The sequence below is a fragment of the Clarias gariepinus genome, chromosome 27 (genome assembly GCF_024256425.1).
Source record: "Clarias gariepinus isolate MV-2021 ecotype Netherlands chromosome 27, CGAR_prim_01v2, whole genome shotgun sequence".
Classification (NCBI taxonomy): Eukaryota; Metazoa; Chordata; class Actinopteri; order Siluriformes; family Clariidae; genus Clarias; species Clarias gariepinus.
In genome coordinates, this window is record NC_071126.1 from 1,126,546 (window position 1) to 1,139,442 (window position 12,897).

Here is a 12,897-nt window from a genome sequence, read left to right on the forward strand (position 1 = left end):
GAAACAATGGCCTCCCAAGAACTCCTTTAATGACTCAAACATGTGGAAATGGTTTAAGCGAGGTCATTTCTTCCTTCCCACCTTCGCCCTCAGCTTGTTCATCAGGGACAATCTAATCATTTTGATTCATACACATTTTCTCACATTTACATATTTTCTTTTGATTTTGTAAAGCTGCTTTGTGACAATGACTATTTTTTATTGCAGTCTGTTTATACGTCTGCAGCTTTTATAGGATTGTACAGGGTTTTCCTCAACTCTTTTGTGTTAAATGTGCTTTAAATTTGACTTAGACTTTGGATTAACACAGGAACTGTATGGCAACATCAAATGTGTGGATCTGCAACGACATGCGTATGATAAATAAATAACTTCTCTGGCCTTAACTGTACAATTCCCACAGAGGGGTTTAAATAGTTAACACTTCCTTTTTTTTTTAAAATAAAAATACACCAGTCTGGTTCTTTTAAAAAACGGGAAAAGATACTTGTTTAAAGAGTGTATATGTGCATCTCTGCTCACCCTGGAGCTTGCGGCTAAGCTCAATTTTCTCCTGCTCCAGTCGCCGGATCCTTCTTTCATAGGCCTCAGAAGCCAAACTGTCCTCCAAAGTCTTCTGTAGACACGAATCCACCACTGAAGAGGCTTCAGAGTCTTTCAAACAGCCCCGATCTGACAGAGAGCTACAATCACACCGCACACACACACACACACACACAAAGGTTGTATTAGCAGAAGGGCTGCATCAGAACCACTGTGTGATACTAATCCCAGCAAACAGAGCACCACAAACCACACATATCTAATATCAATAGACTGTCAATTTTAGATAAACACAGATGCTGCGCGTCTGTTTGCCGCAGCATTATCATTTAACTACTAGGAGGAAAACTTGCACCCAAAAGCCACATCATTCCTCTAAGGTTACATGTAACTCAACATGAAGCTCAAATGCATTATCTGCATGAATTAGAGCAGTGAATTATGCCACGCTGACATATTCCTCTTACAGATGAAGGACAATTTCCCTGAAGTGTCCTGGATACATACAACAACTAAAATCACTCACTGAACCCACCATTTGCTAGTGAAGGTGAAACCAAGAAATGGTAGATGGAGTCCAGAGAAGGCTGCGTGTGACGGTGGTGGCATCGTTTCCTGATGGCAGAAACATAACAGGAGAAACACAACAAACCAGAATTCATTTTCTAAAACGCTGCGTTGTGTTGTTGGGTGTCAGAGGCAGCAAACGTCTATAAACACATGCATCGTACTGCAGATCAAGTAGCAGAAGATTCGAAATAAATGTAGCAATTTGTTTTTTTTTTACTAAAGTAAAGTTCCTTTGATCTAATTAAAATGAAAAAGTACTGTTACAGTACAGGCTTATTTAAAATACAAATCAAAGTCTGTTTATTTGTGTATTTTTACTTTCCATTACAATAAAATATTATCTTCAAATGCTAACACACATGATGTAAATCAGACGGGAAAAGTCCATTTTAATTCCAGGCTGTAGCAATGCATTTAAGGGGTGAATACTTATGCAGGGCATTAAAAGGCTTTTCACAAGACTGAGACATGGATATTATTTGCACAATGCTAGCAGACCCTAACTAGGCTTTTCTATGGTCATTTTTTTTTGACAATGACATTTTACAGTTAAAACCTAACTTATCTCATTAAAGGAATAATATGCACTCCAGCCACATACTGAATTCTTTAGGCAGTCGTCCTCCACGTCAAAGTTGGAAGTGTCAGTGGGGCTGCTGACTTCAGGGATGTAGGGGGCCTCGCAAGTGCGGATGTCGTCCCAGTTGATTCCTGAGAAGAAGGGGTGACTCTTGAAGTCCTCGATTCCATTCTGGCCTAGCCGATGCTCCCGAGAGCAGATCAGCCTGCACATGAGGTCTTTGGCTTCCTCAGATACATCAGACATCTGTGTGGGAAACTGGAACCGCTCCTGTGGGAGCCGTAAGACATAATGGTTAAGTGAACCTTGTTGGAAATGGTTAAGAAGCTCCTTTAGGCAACTTACGATAATAAGTAGAGAAGAATATTTAAAGCAAATCATAGTAAACAGGAACCAAGTATAACTTATCAAAAGTTTCCTGACGTGACCTGCCCACCTTATGGTTCATGATTTTGCCGTATGTCTCCACTAGTGACTCGGCGTAGAAGGGCGTCTCCCCGTAGAGCATCTCGTACATACACACTCCCAGAGACCACCAGTCACACTCGGGCCCATATTTTCCTTTCCCATCCTCCATAGCCTGCAGGATCTCAGGAGAGATGTAGTCTGGAGTTCCCACTGCGATCGAGGACTGCACCTGAGTGAACCACAGCTCAGAGTCATCATCACTCAGCCTCATGAAGACTTTCTTCCTATCGATCTTAGATTTGTCTTATACCGTACACTTTGTCTTATTATCTATAGATATATTTTTCCTTAGCTAAAGCTATTTTCTTTATTTTATTTCTCATTTTATTCTATATTTATTTCCTATTTATAATCTTTTTAGCTTTAAGGCCACAGGCGGTGGTTTAAGCATTTCAATGCATATCGTACTGTGTATGACTGTGTATGACTGTGTATGTGACAAATCAAATGTGAATTTAAAATTGAAATCATGCTCCGGCGATCAGTTACAGAGCTCAATGACGTAGCACACAAGTTACAATGTGGATGAACTTACTGTTCCGTCGTCCTTCAGTCTGAGACAAGAGCCAAAGTCTGCCAGGCGAATGTGACCTTGCATGTCCAGTAAGATGTTGTCAGGCTTGATATCCCTTGTTAGTGCATAGGGGAAAAAATGCACCATTAATAAAAGCAAAATGATTCTTGAATTTGTATAGGAACTCACTTAAACATTGTAGATGTCATGACATGACAAACAAGATGCAACTCAAAGCAGAAATTATAAGATTAAGACAAAGTATTATAGAATAAAGAGGACAGTTTCACAATAAGTTCCTGGTAGAGATGTAGAGATGTAGAGATGTTCAGCAGAGAAAAACTTTAGAGAAGCAAGCATAATCTTACTTCCATGCAGATGGGAGCTTTATGTTACCTTTAAAACTGTAAACAATAAAGCTTACACATAGCAAACACATGTTATGTTCCTGTAAAAAATATTTTAAAATAATATGTATTTCATATTAATATATGACTGCGATTTCTTTAACAAACTATCGCAGTTTCTGTTTTAGGAGATAAGGTAGCTAACGATCCCACTGCAGTCTGGCACAAATATATTTACACCGATCAGCCATAACCTCATGACCACCTGCCTAACATTGAGTACCCCTTGGCTGACAAACAGCCCTGACCCTTACAGGTATGTATGGACACTAGACCTCTGAAGGACCTTTAGGGCAGTGTGATGCTCTGCGTAATGTTCTGTTGGGGAATGCTGGCTGTGGCGATTCATGTGGTTGACACATACAGTAGCATCTACTTAAACATGGTTGCTGACCAGGTACACCATCTTCATGGAAATAATATCTCCTGTTTGCAGTGGGATCTTTCAGCTGGATAATTTGCCCTGCCATGCTGCAATAATGGTTCAAGGACATTTTGAGGAACATCACAAAGTGTTCAAGGTGTTGTCCTCTGAACCGTCCAAATCTCAATCAGATTAAGCGTCTACGGGATGTGCTGGAAACACAAGTCTGATCCATGGTGGACCCACCCACCTTACAGCACATAAAGGATCTGTTCCTGATGGTTTGGTGCCAGACACACACACACACACACACACACACACACCTTCTGAAGCATTATTGTGATCATCATGATCATAATTGTTCATTATTATTTTAGAGATCAACATACTTTGCGCTTCAAAACATGTTTAATGACATAATTAAAGTATTTAATCTGGATGCTGTCACTGATGTGTGAATGCGCTGGGTGGGATTTAAACACAACAAAATTAGAAAGAAAAATGCGTCCCCCAGGAATCAGTGAGAGCTGTGTGCGATTAAACTTATTATGCATTTAATTGATCAATCTTTTCCTGCTCACTACAATTTATTAACTTGATGGGTTGGGTTTCGATTTATAATCAATTCACACTTTAGAATGATTTAGGTAAACTCTTAGATGATAAATGGTCTAAAATGTAAAATGTTTTAGTTGATTACTGCCACCTAGTGGACTGGAGTGTGGAGCAGAATATTAGGAGAGAGATTGATTATGTTGTCTTTGTAAGAGAACATGACCAACAACACATGTTCCACAGCTATTTAATGTGTTTTTTATATAATTATTTTAAAACTTAATGAAGCAGCTTGAAGCAAATCAGACAATAAACAGTCGTCCAAATCGAAATAACAACGCTCGCATCTCTGCTCTCATAACTTGATTTGTATAGGATAATATTCATCAGCCTATGAATAATCAAAAATCAAACCTAAAAAAAAAGATTGTTAAAAAAAAAAATTAAAAAAGTAGAATTGCTGCACCCCAACACACTCCTACAAGATTCTTTGATTCTGAATGTGTCAGCATATCATTAAAAACAGTCTCCTAAACACATCTTTAAAATAGCAGCTTGAGATGGACGAGTTGCAGGTAAACTGATTACAAAGCAAACAAACACACACTGAGTCAATACATCAACACGGGTGTGAATGAATCTTTATTGCACCTCAGCCGATTACTGTAAACTCATAACTTACTCCTGTGGTTCTCAAAGTGTGTGGCGCCCCCCTAGTGGTGAATACAGACATGACAGGTAGGGCGCAATGAACGGGAGGGAATTAGTGGAAAATAATATATATATTATTATTATAATAATAACTTATTCTAATTCATGCTTTTCTTTATTGACAATAAAGATCGGACACTCGAAACTAAACAATCACACGCAAAGAAATGGATCATTAATACAAGTAAATTAAAATAACATCAGAGAAAAAGTGGAACCATAGTGCAACAATAACGGTTTAACGTCGGCATGTTAATTGCAGAGGAACAATATACACACTCAGCAAAAAAAGAAACGCCCCTTTCTCAGGACTGTGTATTTCAACAATAATGTTGTAAAAATAACTTTACAGATCTTCATTGTAAAGGGTTTAAACAATGTTTTCCATGCATGTTCAATTAACCATAATCAATTAATTAACATGCACCTGTGGAATGGTCGTTAAGACCTTAACAGCTTACAGAAAGTAGGCATTTACGGTCACAGTTCTAAAAACGCAGGACACTAAAGAGACTTGTCTACCGACTGTGAAAAACACCCAAAGAAAGTGTCCCAGGGTCCCTGCTCATCTGCGTGAACATGCATTAGGCATGCTGCAGGGAGGCATGAGGACTGCTGATGTGGCTAGGGCAATAAATCGCCATGTCCGCACTGTGAGACGCCTAAGACGGCGCTACAGGGAGACGGGAAGGACGGCCGATCATCCTCGCGGTGGAAGACCACGTGTAACAACACCCGCACAGGATGGGTACATCCGAATATCACACCTGCGTGACAGGTACACGATGGCCACAACAACTGCCCGAGTCACACCAGGAACACACAATCCCTCCATCAGTGCTCAGACTGTCCGCAATAGGCAGTCCATGAGGAGGAGATGCACTGCAGTACTTCAAGCAGCTGGTGGCCACCAGATACTGACTGGTACTTTTGATTTTGAGCCTCCCTTCATTCAGGGACACATTGGGAAACATTTTTAGTTTATGTCTTATGGTGTTGACTCTTTTAGTGTTCATACAAATATTTACACATTAAGTTTACTGAAAGTAAAAACAGTTGAAAGTCAGAGGACGTTTCTTTTTTTGCTGAGTGTGTGTGTCCCCTAATTTCATTGTATTGTTATGGCCAGCTGCTAGTTTCATGGTTAAGTGCTGTGAGTCTTATTTGCTCGGATGAAAATGTTGTCATGGCTGCAAACTTTCAACCATTTGCACAGCACAGTAAGGCGGCAACAGTGGAGACACTGCTGGAGTTTCTTTTCTTTTTTTTACAGTATGGGATTAAAAGCTTGGAATGGACTCCGTCAGTGGTCTGGTGAAAATTAGCAATCAATGCTAACGTAACATTTCCTACAGAAGCTTCAAGACAAAAGGATATTTAAAATTGCAAAACAAAAACAAAGAGCCTGAAGGCGTTAGACATAAACACAGACACCGTGCTCTTGTAGCATCAACACTAAGTAGGATTGTTGGTCCTGTTGTGGTTCAGGATCCTTGGACATGTAAGTGAGGTGGGGTGTAAATGCTGGTCTTTTTGGCAATGAAATGTCTCTGCTTAGCAGAATAAAGATTTTTTGTGGTTTAAGCAGAAACTTTTCATGCTGCGTGTAAAATAAATGGCGCTGTAGCCCGAGGCATCACCTGCACCTCACCCTCTTCACTAGGTGATCTGCATAGCTGGTGTGAGTCACGCGATGCTGTTTTAAGGAGCAGTCGTTAGGTTTTGTTAACCAAAACTGAGCTCAGCACACACGAGTCTAATCAATAATACAATGCGCATATGACCTAGGTCAATATCCTGCTCTACACACAATGCAGTGGTCTCTCTCTCTCTCTCACACACACACACGCACACACACACACACACACACAAAGGGCCAGATGCAGCTGTGTGAGGTGGAGAAGGGTTGAGTTGTGGCTACAGAAACATGCGCCACTCCTCTCCGCTGAGGGTTTACTGATCACAGCAGGAGCTCATGCAAATATCTGGGGCAGGAAAACACAACACACACCACTTCTCTCTCTCTCTCTCTCTCTCTCTCTCTCTCTCTCTCTCTAGCATTAGCATTTCATCTTAGGCATGGGGCTGGTATGTATGGAGACATGACAGAAATAACATTTGTGAGACAAACAGTCGGAATGAAGCTGTATAGACTCACTGATGTCCTGACAGAATAAACTCAATTCAGAATGATTTTTTCTCAAACACGAATGTATAAACTTGTTGTTACGGAGGTCAGCCATGTTTCCTCCATCCTCTTGTTGTTTCCATTATTGCTCCTTGTTTTGTTTATTCAGAATTTATTCAAAATTGTGAACTTGGCTGCTTTATTGAACATATTGGAACAAGAAGAACAAATCTTTTGTGTGCTGAAGACGTTTAGCTTTAAATTAAAAGATTCGACGAGAGATCAGAATTTCCTGTTCTTTATATTTACGTATGATAAACAGCTTATGTTCTTTTTTAACTGATCGATAATATTGGAAAAGGTGTTTCTTGTTGCCTGGGTGTGTTCTGTTTAAAGACTTAATGGCACTGACGGTCTAGTCTTGGTTCACACACTGGCTTGTGTTTGTGAAGACTGCATTCCTGGTTATAAAGAATATACGACAGTGAAGACTAGCGAGCTGTCTACGGGAGAAAAGCAAGCTACAAAATAGGCAGTACTTTAGCTCACCTGAGGAGTGTACGGTCCGACACCACAAGGGTCATGTGCTCAGTACAGCACCAAGTCACATGAGGAAATAAGAGCTGAAATGATTTTCTTGTATTCATCATTTAATCTCAATCTCAAATGTATTCAGTGTGCAGCGAAAACAATAGAGTATAATATGAGTGTTTTTAGACACATACTGAGTACTGCTGCGATTTCTTGCCTAGAATCTACTTATTTATTATTTATTCACATACGCTGTTCTTTATTGTTCTGTCCTCACAACCACGATTCAGTTCTGTGGTTCATATTTCCGCCTGTCTGTGTCGAGTTTACTGAATGTACTTAAATATATATCAATGGTGGATGTGCACTAGTTATTTTCAAATGTTACTCAGCATGCACACACACACACACACACACACACACACACAAAATAAACCACCCTATCATATAAACTGCTGCTTTCTCTTAAAGGACCTGCCCATGCCATCCCCACCCGCTCATGGTGACTCTGACCACACCTCTCACCCCATCATTACTGCCTAACTGCGTCTCCTTACCGACTCCCAAACCAGCATGCAATTATCATGGCAAGAATAGATGAGTGTGTGTGTGTGTGGTGAGGGTTTGCATGTGAAAATGTGTTTATGTGTTTATATGTTTTACAGGGTGTTGGGGGGGGGGGGGGGTGTTGGGTGGAGGAGTGTGTGTGTGTGTGTGTGCGTGTGTGTTTCTCTCTGCAGGTTTGATTACAGTCCCACCCTTCACGAGAGCAAACACATCAATCACAGCGAAGCTACTGATGCTCCTCCATAAACAAACGAGAATGAGTCACTTCCTGTGTATTTACAGGTTTAACAGCAACACTCACACATGTGTCTGGAATAAATCCTACAACTCCAGGGCAATCTGATTGGATGATTTTTATTCATGAGCAGCTCTTTGTCAAGGCTGAAATCTTCAGCTTAAACAGCAGAAAACATTTTACACTCTATAAGATTTAAATCTGCGTTTTCACCTCCAACCCTTTTCTTGTGGCTAAGATCACTTTATGGTTGACTGTGAGCTGCTGTGATTTCCTTCGCCTGTGCCCAGCTGCTGGTGCGATATCTACATACGAACTACACAGCTACCTACAGCCACTTATTAGACCACAAGTTTGACATCATCCCACTAAAGATGCTCATTATACCTACAAACCGGATGTGTTACCCCAGTATAAATGTTATCTTATTCAAATAAATTAAAAACATGCTATTCTATAACGTGCAGCTATTTATGGTTCTAAAATAAAATGGATGTCAATCATAAAGTGATTACTGAGAGGTTCAGTAGGAAAAAATATCTAATAGGAACCCCCAAAAAAACTGCCATATACAGTAGCTTTGCATCTCATTTGCATAAATTCTTATTCTGTTGGGGTTTTTTGTGCAGCTCCGCCCACTTTATTTACTCATTCAGGTGTTTAATAAATCTGTCTCATAACAAATTAATGACTTCCATGAGGACGTATGCTTATGAATGAAGGGCGTTCACTTTTATCATTGCAACTTTATCCTTGCCAGCTTTACCTTAGCATTTAAGTTTAATTCGTTTTGGAGACGAGTTCTTAAAATTTTCATTGTGAAACATATATGGCATTTTCCCATAGAAAATAACGTAAATACAGAAAATATTACTGATACAGTGGGGCAAAAAAGTATTTAAACAGCCACCAATTGTGCAAGTTCTCCCACTTAAAAAGACAAGAGAGGCCTGTCATTTCCATCAGGTATACTTCATCTATAAGAGACAAAATAAGAAAAAAAATCCAGAAAATCACATTGGTGGAAAATAAGTATTTGGTCAAAAACAAAATGTCATCTCAATACTTTGTTATAACCCCTCTTATTGGCAGTGACAGAGGTCCAACGTTCTCTGTAAGTCTTCACAAGGTTTTCCCAGCCTGTTGCTGGTATTCTGGCCCGTTCCTCCATGCAGATCTCCTCTAGAGCAGTGATGTTTTGGGGCTGTCGCTGGGTAACACAGATGTTCAACTCCCTCCAAAGATTTTCTATGGGGTTGAGATCTGGAGACTGGCTAGGCCACTCCAGGACCTTGAAATGCTTCTTAAGAAGCCACTCCTTTGTTGCCCGGGCAGTGTGTTTGGGATCATTGTCATGCTGAAAGACCCAGCCACGTTTTATCTTCAATGCCCTTGCTGATGGAAGGAGGTTTTCACTTAAAATCTCACGATACATGGCCCCATTTATTCTTTCCTTTACACGAATCAGTCGTCCTGGTCCCTTTGCAGAAAAACAGCCCCAAAGCATGATGTTTCCACCCCCATGCTTCACAGTAGGCATGCTGTTCTTTGGATGCAACTCAGCTCAGGTTACTGATGGTAGCCTTTGTTACTTTGGTTCCAGCTCTCTGCAGGTCATTCACTAGGTCTCTTCATGTGGTTCTGGGATTTTTGCTCACAGTTCTTGTGATCTTTTTGACCCGACGGGGTGAGAGCTTGCGTGGAGCCCCAGATCGAGGGAGATTATCAGTGGTCTTGTATGGCTTCTATTTTCTAATAATTGCTCCCACAGTTGATTTCTTCACTCCAAGCTGCTTACCTATTGCAGATTCAGTCTTCCCAGCCTGGTGCAGGTCTACAATTTAGTTTCTGGTGTCCTTTGACAGCTCTTTGGTCTTGGGCATAGTGGAGCTTGGAGTGTGACTGTTTGAGGTTGTCCAGGTCACATGGTCTTGTGCCCATTGCAAACGTTTACGGCGGTGTCTTGGTGTCAGTGGAGTCACCTGCATCGTCTGGCATTCAAGCCAAGGCGGTGGAGTTGGTTGCGAATGGTTTGTCTGGAAACCCTAGTACCCCTCGCATCTCGTAAACGAGCCTGCAGCTGTGTGGCAGTTGCATAACGATGTCTGAGTGCATAGGTCCTTAGGTACTGGTCATCGTTTCGGTCTGTCACTCGTGGGGCTTCACTCCTGGGTCTGTCATGAACTCTGCCAGTAGTTTTGTAAGTTGATGCAAGTCTGCTAATGACATTTTGAGACACACCAAGTTCACGAGCAACATCTGACCGCCTGCCACCAACCCGAAGGCGCACCATGGCCAGGTGTTGTCCATTAAGGGACGTTGTGTGTTCATGGCTGTTTGAATGATAAACTTGGAATGACTTAGGCTACGTCTACACTGTCAGTTAAATGTATTATTTAGGCTGATTTCTAAATAACATTAAGAAATCAGTATTTGGTGAATGAAGCATATGCACAGGCTGCAATTAGGTTTTTCCCCCCTCCACGCCAATTAGGCCTTTTTACGCATTTCCCTATGTATAGCATGTAGGATTATGGGATATATCCGGTCCTCCGAAGTGTAAAATGAACGCAAAGAAGATGAACTAGAAGCGGTTTCCTTGCGTTTGTTGAGTTTTGAACGCCAAGAAAAAGCTGCACGCAACGTTTTTTTTAATGCCGTATAGACGCGCAGCCGGACAAACACACGTCACCAAAGTCCGTGTGAACAAGGCCTAAGACGTCCCTAACTTATTGTGAGTATATATATATATCGCTCCGCTTGGCTTGGCGTTCCACTGATGCAAACAATTTTTGAATGCCTCCTGGATGTACGACCAATTTAACCAGTTCTGTCAATTGTATGCCGTAAATGCTTCAACGGCAAGGCAAATTTCTTGCAAGATTCTTAAGGTGAAACTTTTTAAGGTGTTTAATGTGTTTGTGAAACGGGCCATTTTATGCCAAGGTACCAAAACTGGTGATTTAAGCTGAGCTAAGGCAATATGGTGGGACAATGGGCTCACCTGTGAACGTAGTGCAGCTGATGCACAGAGTCGATCGCGAGCACCATCTCCGCCAGATAGAATTTTGCCATGTCCTCAGGCAAGCGGTCCTCAAACTTGCTGAGCAAAGTCAGCAAATCACCGCCGACGTAGTAATCCATCACCAAGTACTGCAAGGAGAAAGAACAAATAATATAATACCATGACAATAAACACAGATAAAGCTAATCAAATGCATCAGACAGGAAACACATGGATAGATGCCGCTGATGTAATCTTTCATAAAAATTCTCAATTTGTGAGTAATTCAACTGTAGGAAACACGATTATTATTTCAAATATTAATCTTGGCACGCAAGTAAAATTACAGCAACCCAATGAAGAGAAAAAGATGTTGTGGGGGTTGGAGTGCAGGGTCGGTCAGGTCATGGTGCTTCTAGAATAGCAGCTTTTAAGGTTTAAGGGCGCTACACTGGCAGCTTTGAGTGCCCCAGTCTCAGGTCTGTGTGTGCGTGTGTGCATGTTCTCCGTGTGCTCAGTGGGTTTCCTCCAAGTCTTCTGGTTTCTAAATTTCCTGTACAGAGGTACCTCAGCCTATGAATGCCATGCCTCATGAATTTTTACCATAAGAACTGAACCAGGCTGAACTGAACTGTTGCGTGTACATCCGCGAGCCTTTCAAAAATTATTTGCCTCAGTGGAAAATCCAACGAATCAAATTTACATATTTTTTTGTGTTTTTTTTTTGCATTTTTTAAAGGTTTAGTGACATAGCACCATGGGTCTTAAGAAGGTTAGCAAGGATGTTAGCAAGAAGAAAAGTAAGCCAGTTTCAGTTTTGTTTTAAAGCAGCTGATGCCAAGAGGAATCATACTGTAAATTAAGATTAAGTGAGATTTTATGTCTATTTATTTTTACTTTAGATGTCTTTTATAAATAATTGTTTTTATATGCAGAAATACGATTATAGTGTTGGAAATTAGTAATATTGGTAATATCTTTGGGTGGCTGGAACGGATTGTTTGCATTGACCTTATTTCCTATGGGAAAACGCGTTTCACAATACGAAACTTCGCCTTAAGAACTCACCTGCAGAATCGATTAAGTCCGTATGCCGAGGTACCCCTGTATTGTGTGTGTGGGTTGTTTGCCCTGCAATGGATTGATACCCCATCCAAGGTGGCTGTAGTGCCCAGAGTGCCCTGAGACAGGCTCCATGTGCCTTTCACGACCCTTTACAGGATAAGCTCTATATGGCAGGAGTGAGTGAGTAAGTGAGCTTGGAGTTCTTGGCTTGGGCTTGAACCCTCGACCTTCTGACAAGTCTCTTCAGCCTTACCATTATCAGCCTCTGTGCATTCAAGGGGGAAAACATGGTTGCTCTCATGTTTCTCTCTGTTAGCAACAAGCTAGTCAGCTAACCGTGATGAGTGATGCAGGCATGTTCATTTGACTTCACTTTGCAGTGCATTTTTTGCAAGGAACAAGAGATGTAGAATTGAATTTGGCCACGATTACTTGCATTGTAAAGAGCAGAAAAACTTATATTGACCAAGACCTGTCGTAGTGTACTCATGCTCCTCGATTTTATATCTTGTTATGGTTCATCAGACCTAAACCTTATAATTCATAGTTTATCCACCTCTTTTTTTCCCCCTTTTTTTTCCCCTTATCTTTCTTATCTTTGATCATTATCAAAACTGCACTATTAAATTCCCTTTGGACAACTGTGTTCAATGTT

The 12,897-nt window shown here is 40.9% G+C and overlaps 1 protein-coding gene across 4 annotated transcripts in view; it reads right to left on the reverse strand.

The window, feature by feature from the left end:
- The window catches only part of cdc42bpab (CDC42 binding protein kinase alpha (DMPK-like) b), a 59,730-nt gene that overhangs the window by 28,080 nt on the left and 18,753 nt on the right, over positions 1-12,897 (reverse strand). For all 4 annotated transcript variants that reach the window (XM_053488695.1, XM_053488696.1, XM_053488697.1 and 1 more), the window contains exons 5-10: positions 11,178-11,326; positions 2,697-2,790; positions 2,130-2,330; positions 1,715-1,963; positions 1,079-1,158; positions 523-683 (exon numbers count right to left, since the gene is read on the reverse strand). In XM_053488695.1, the coding sequence (XP_053344670.1) occupies positions 523-683; positions 1,079-1,158; positions 1,715-1,963; positions 2,130-2,330; positions 2,697-2,790; positions 11,178-11,326 (934 nt within the window). The remainder of the gene's footprint in view (positions 1-522; positions 684-1,078; positions 1,159-1,714; positions 1,964-2,129; positions 2,331-2,696; positions 2,791-11,177; positions 11,327-12,897) is intronic.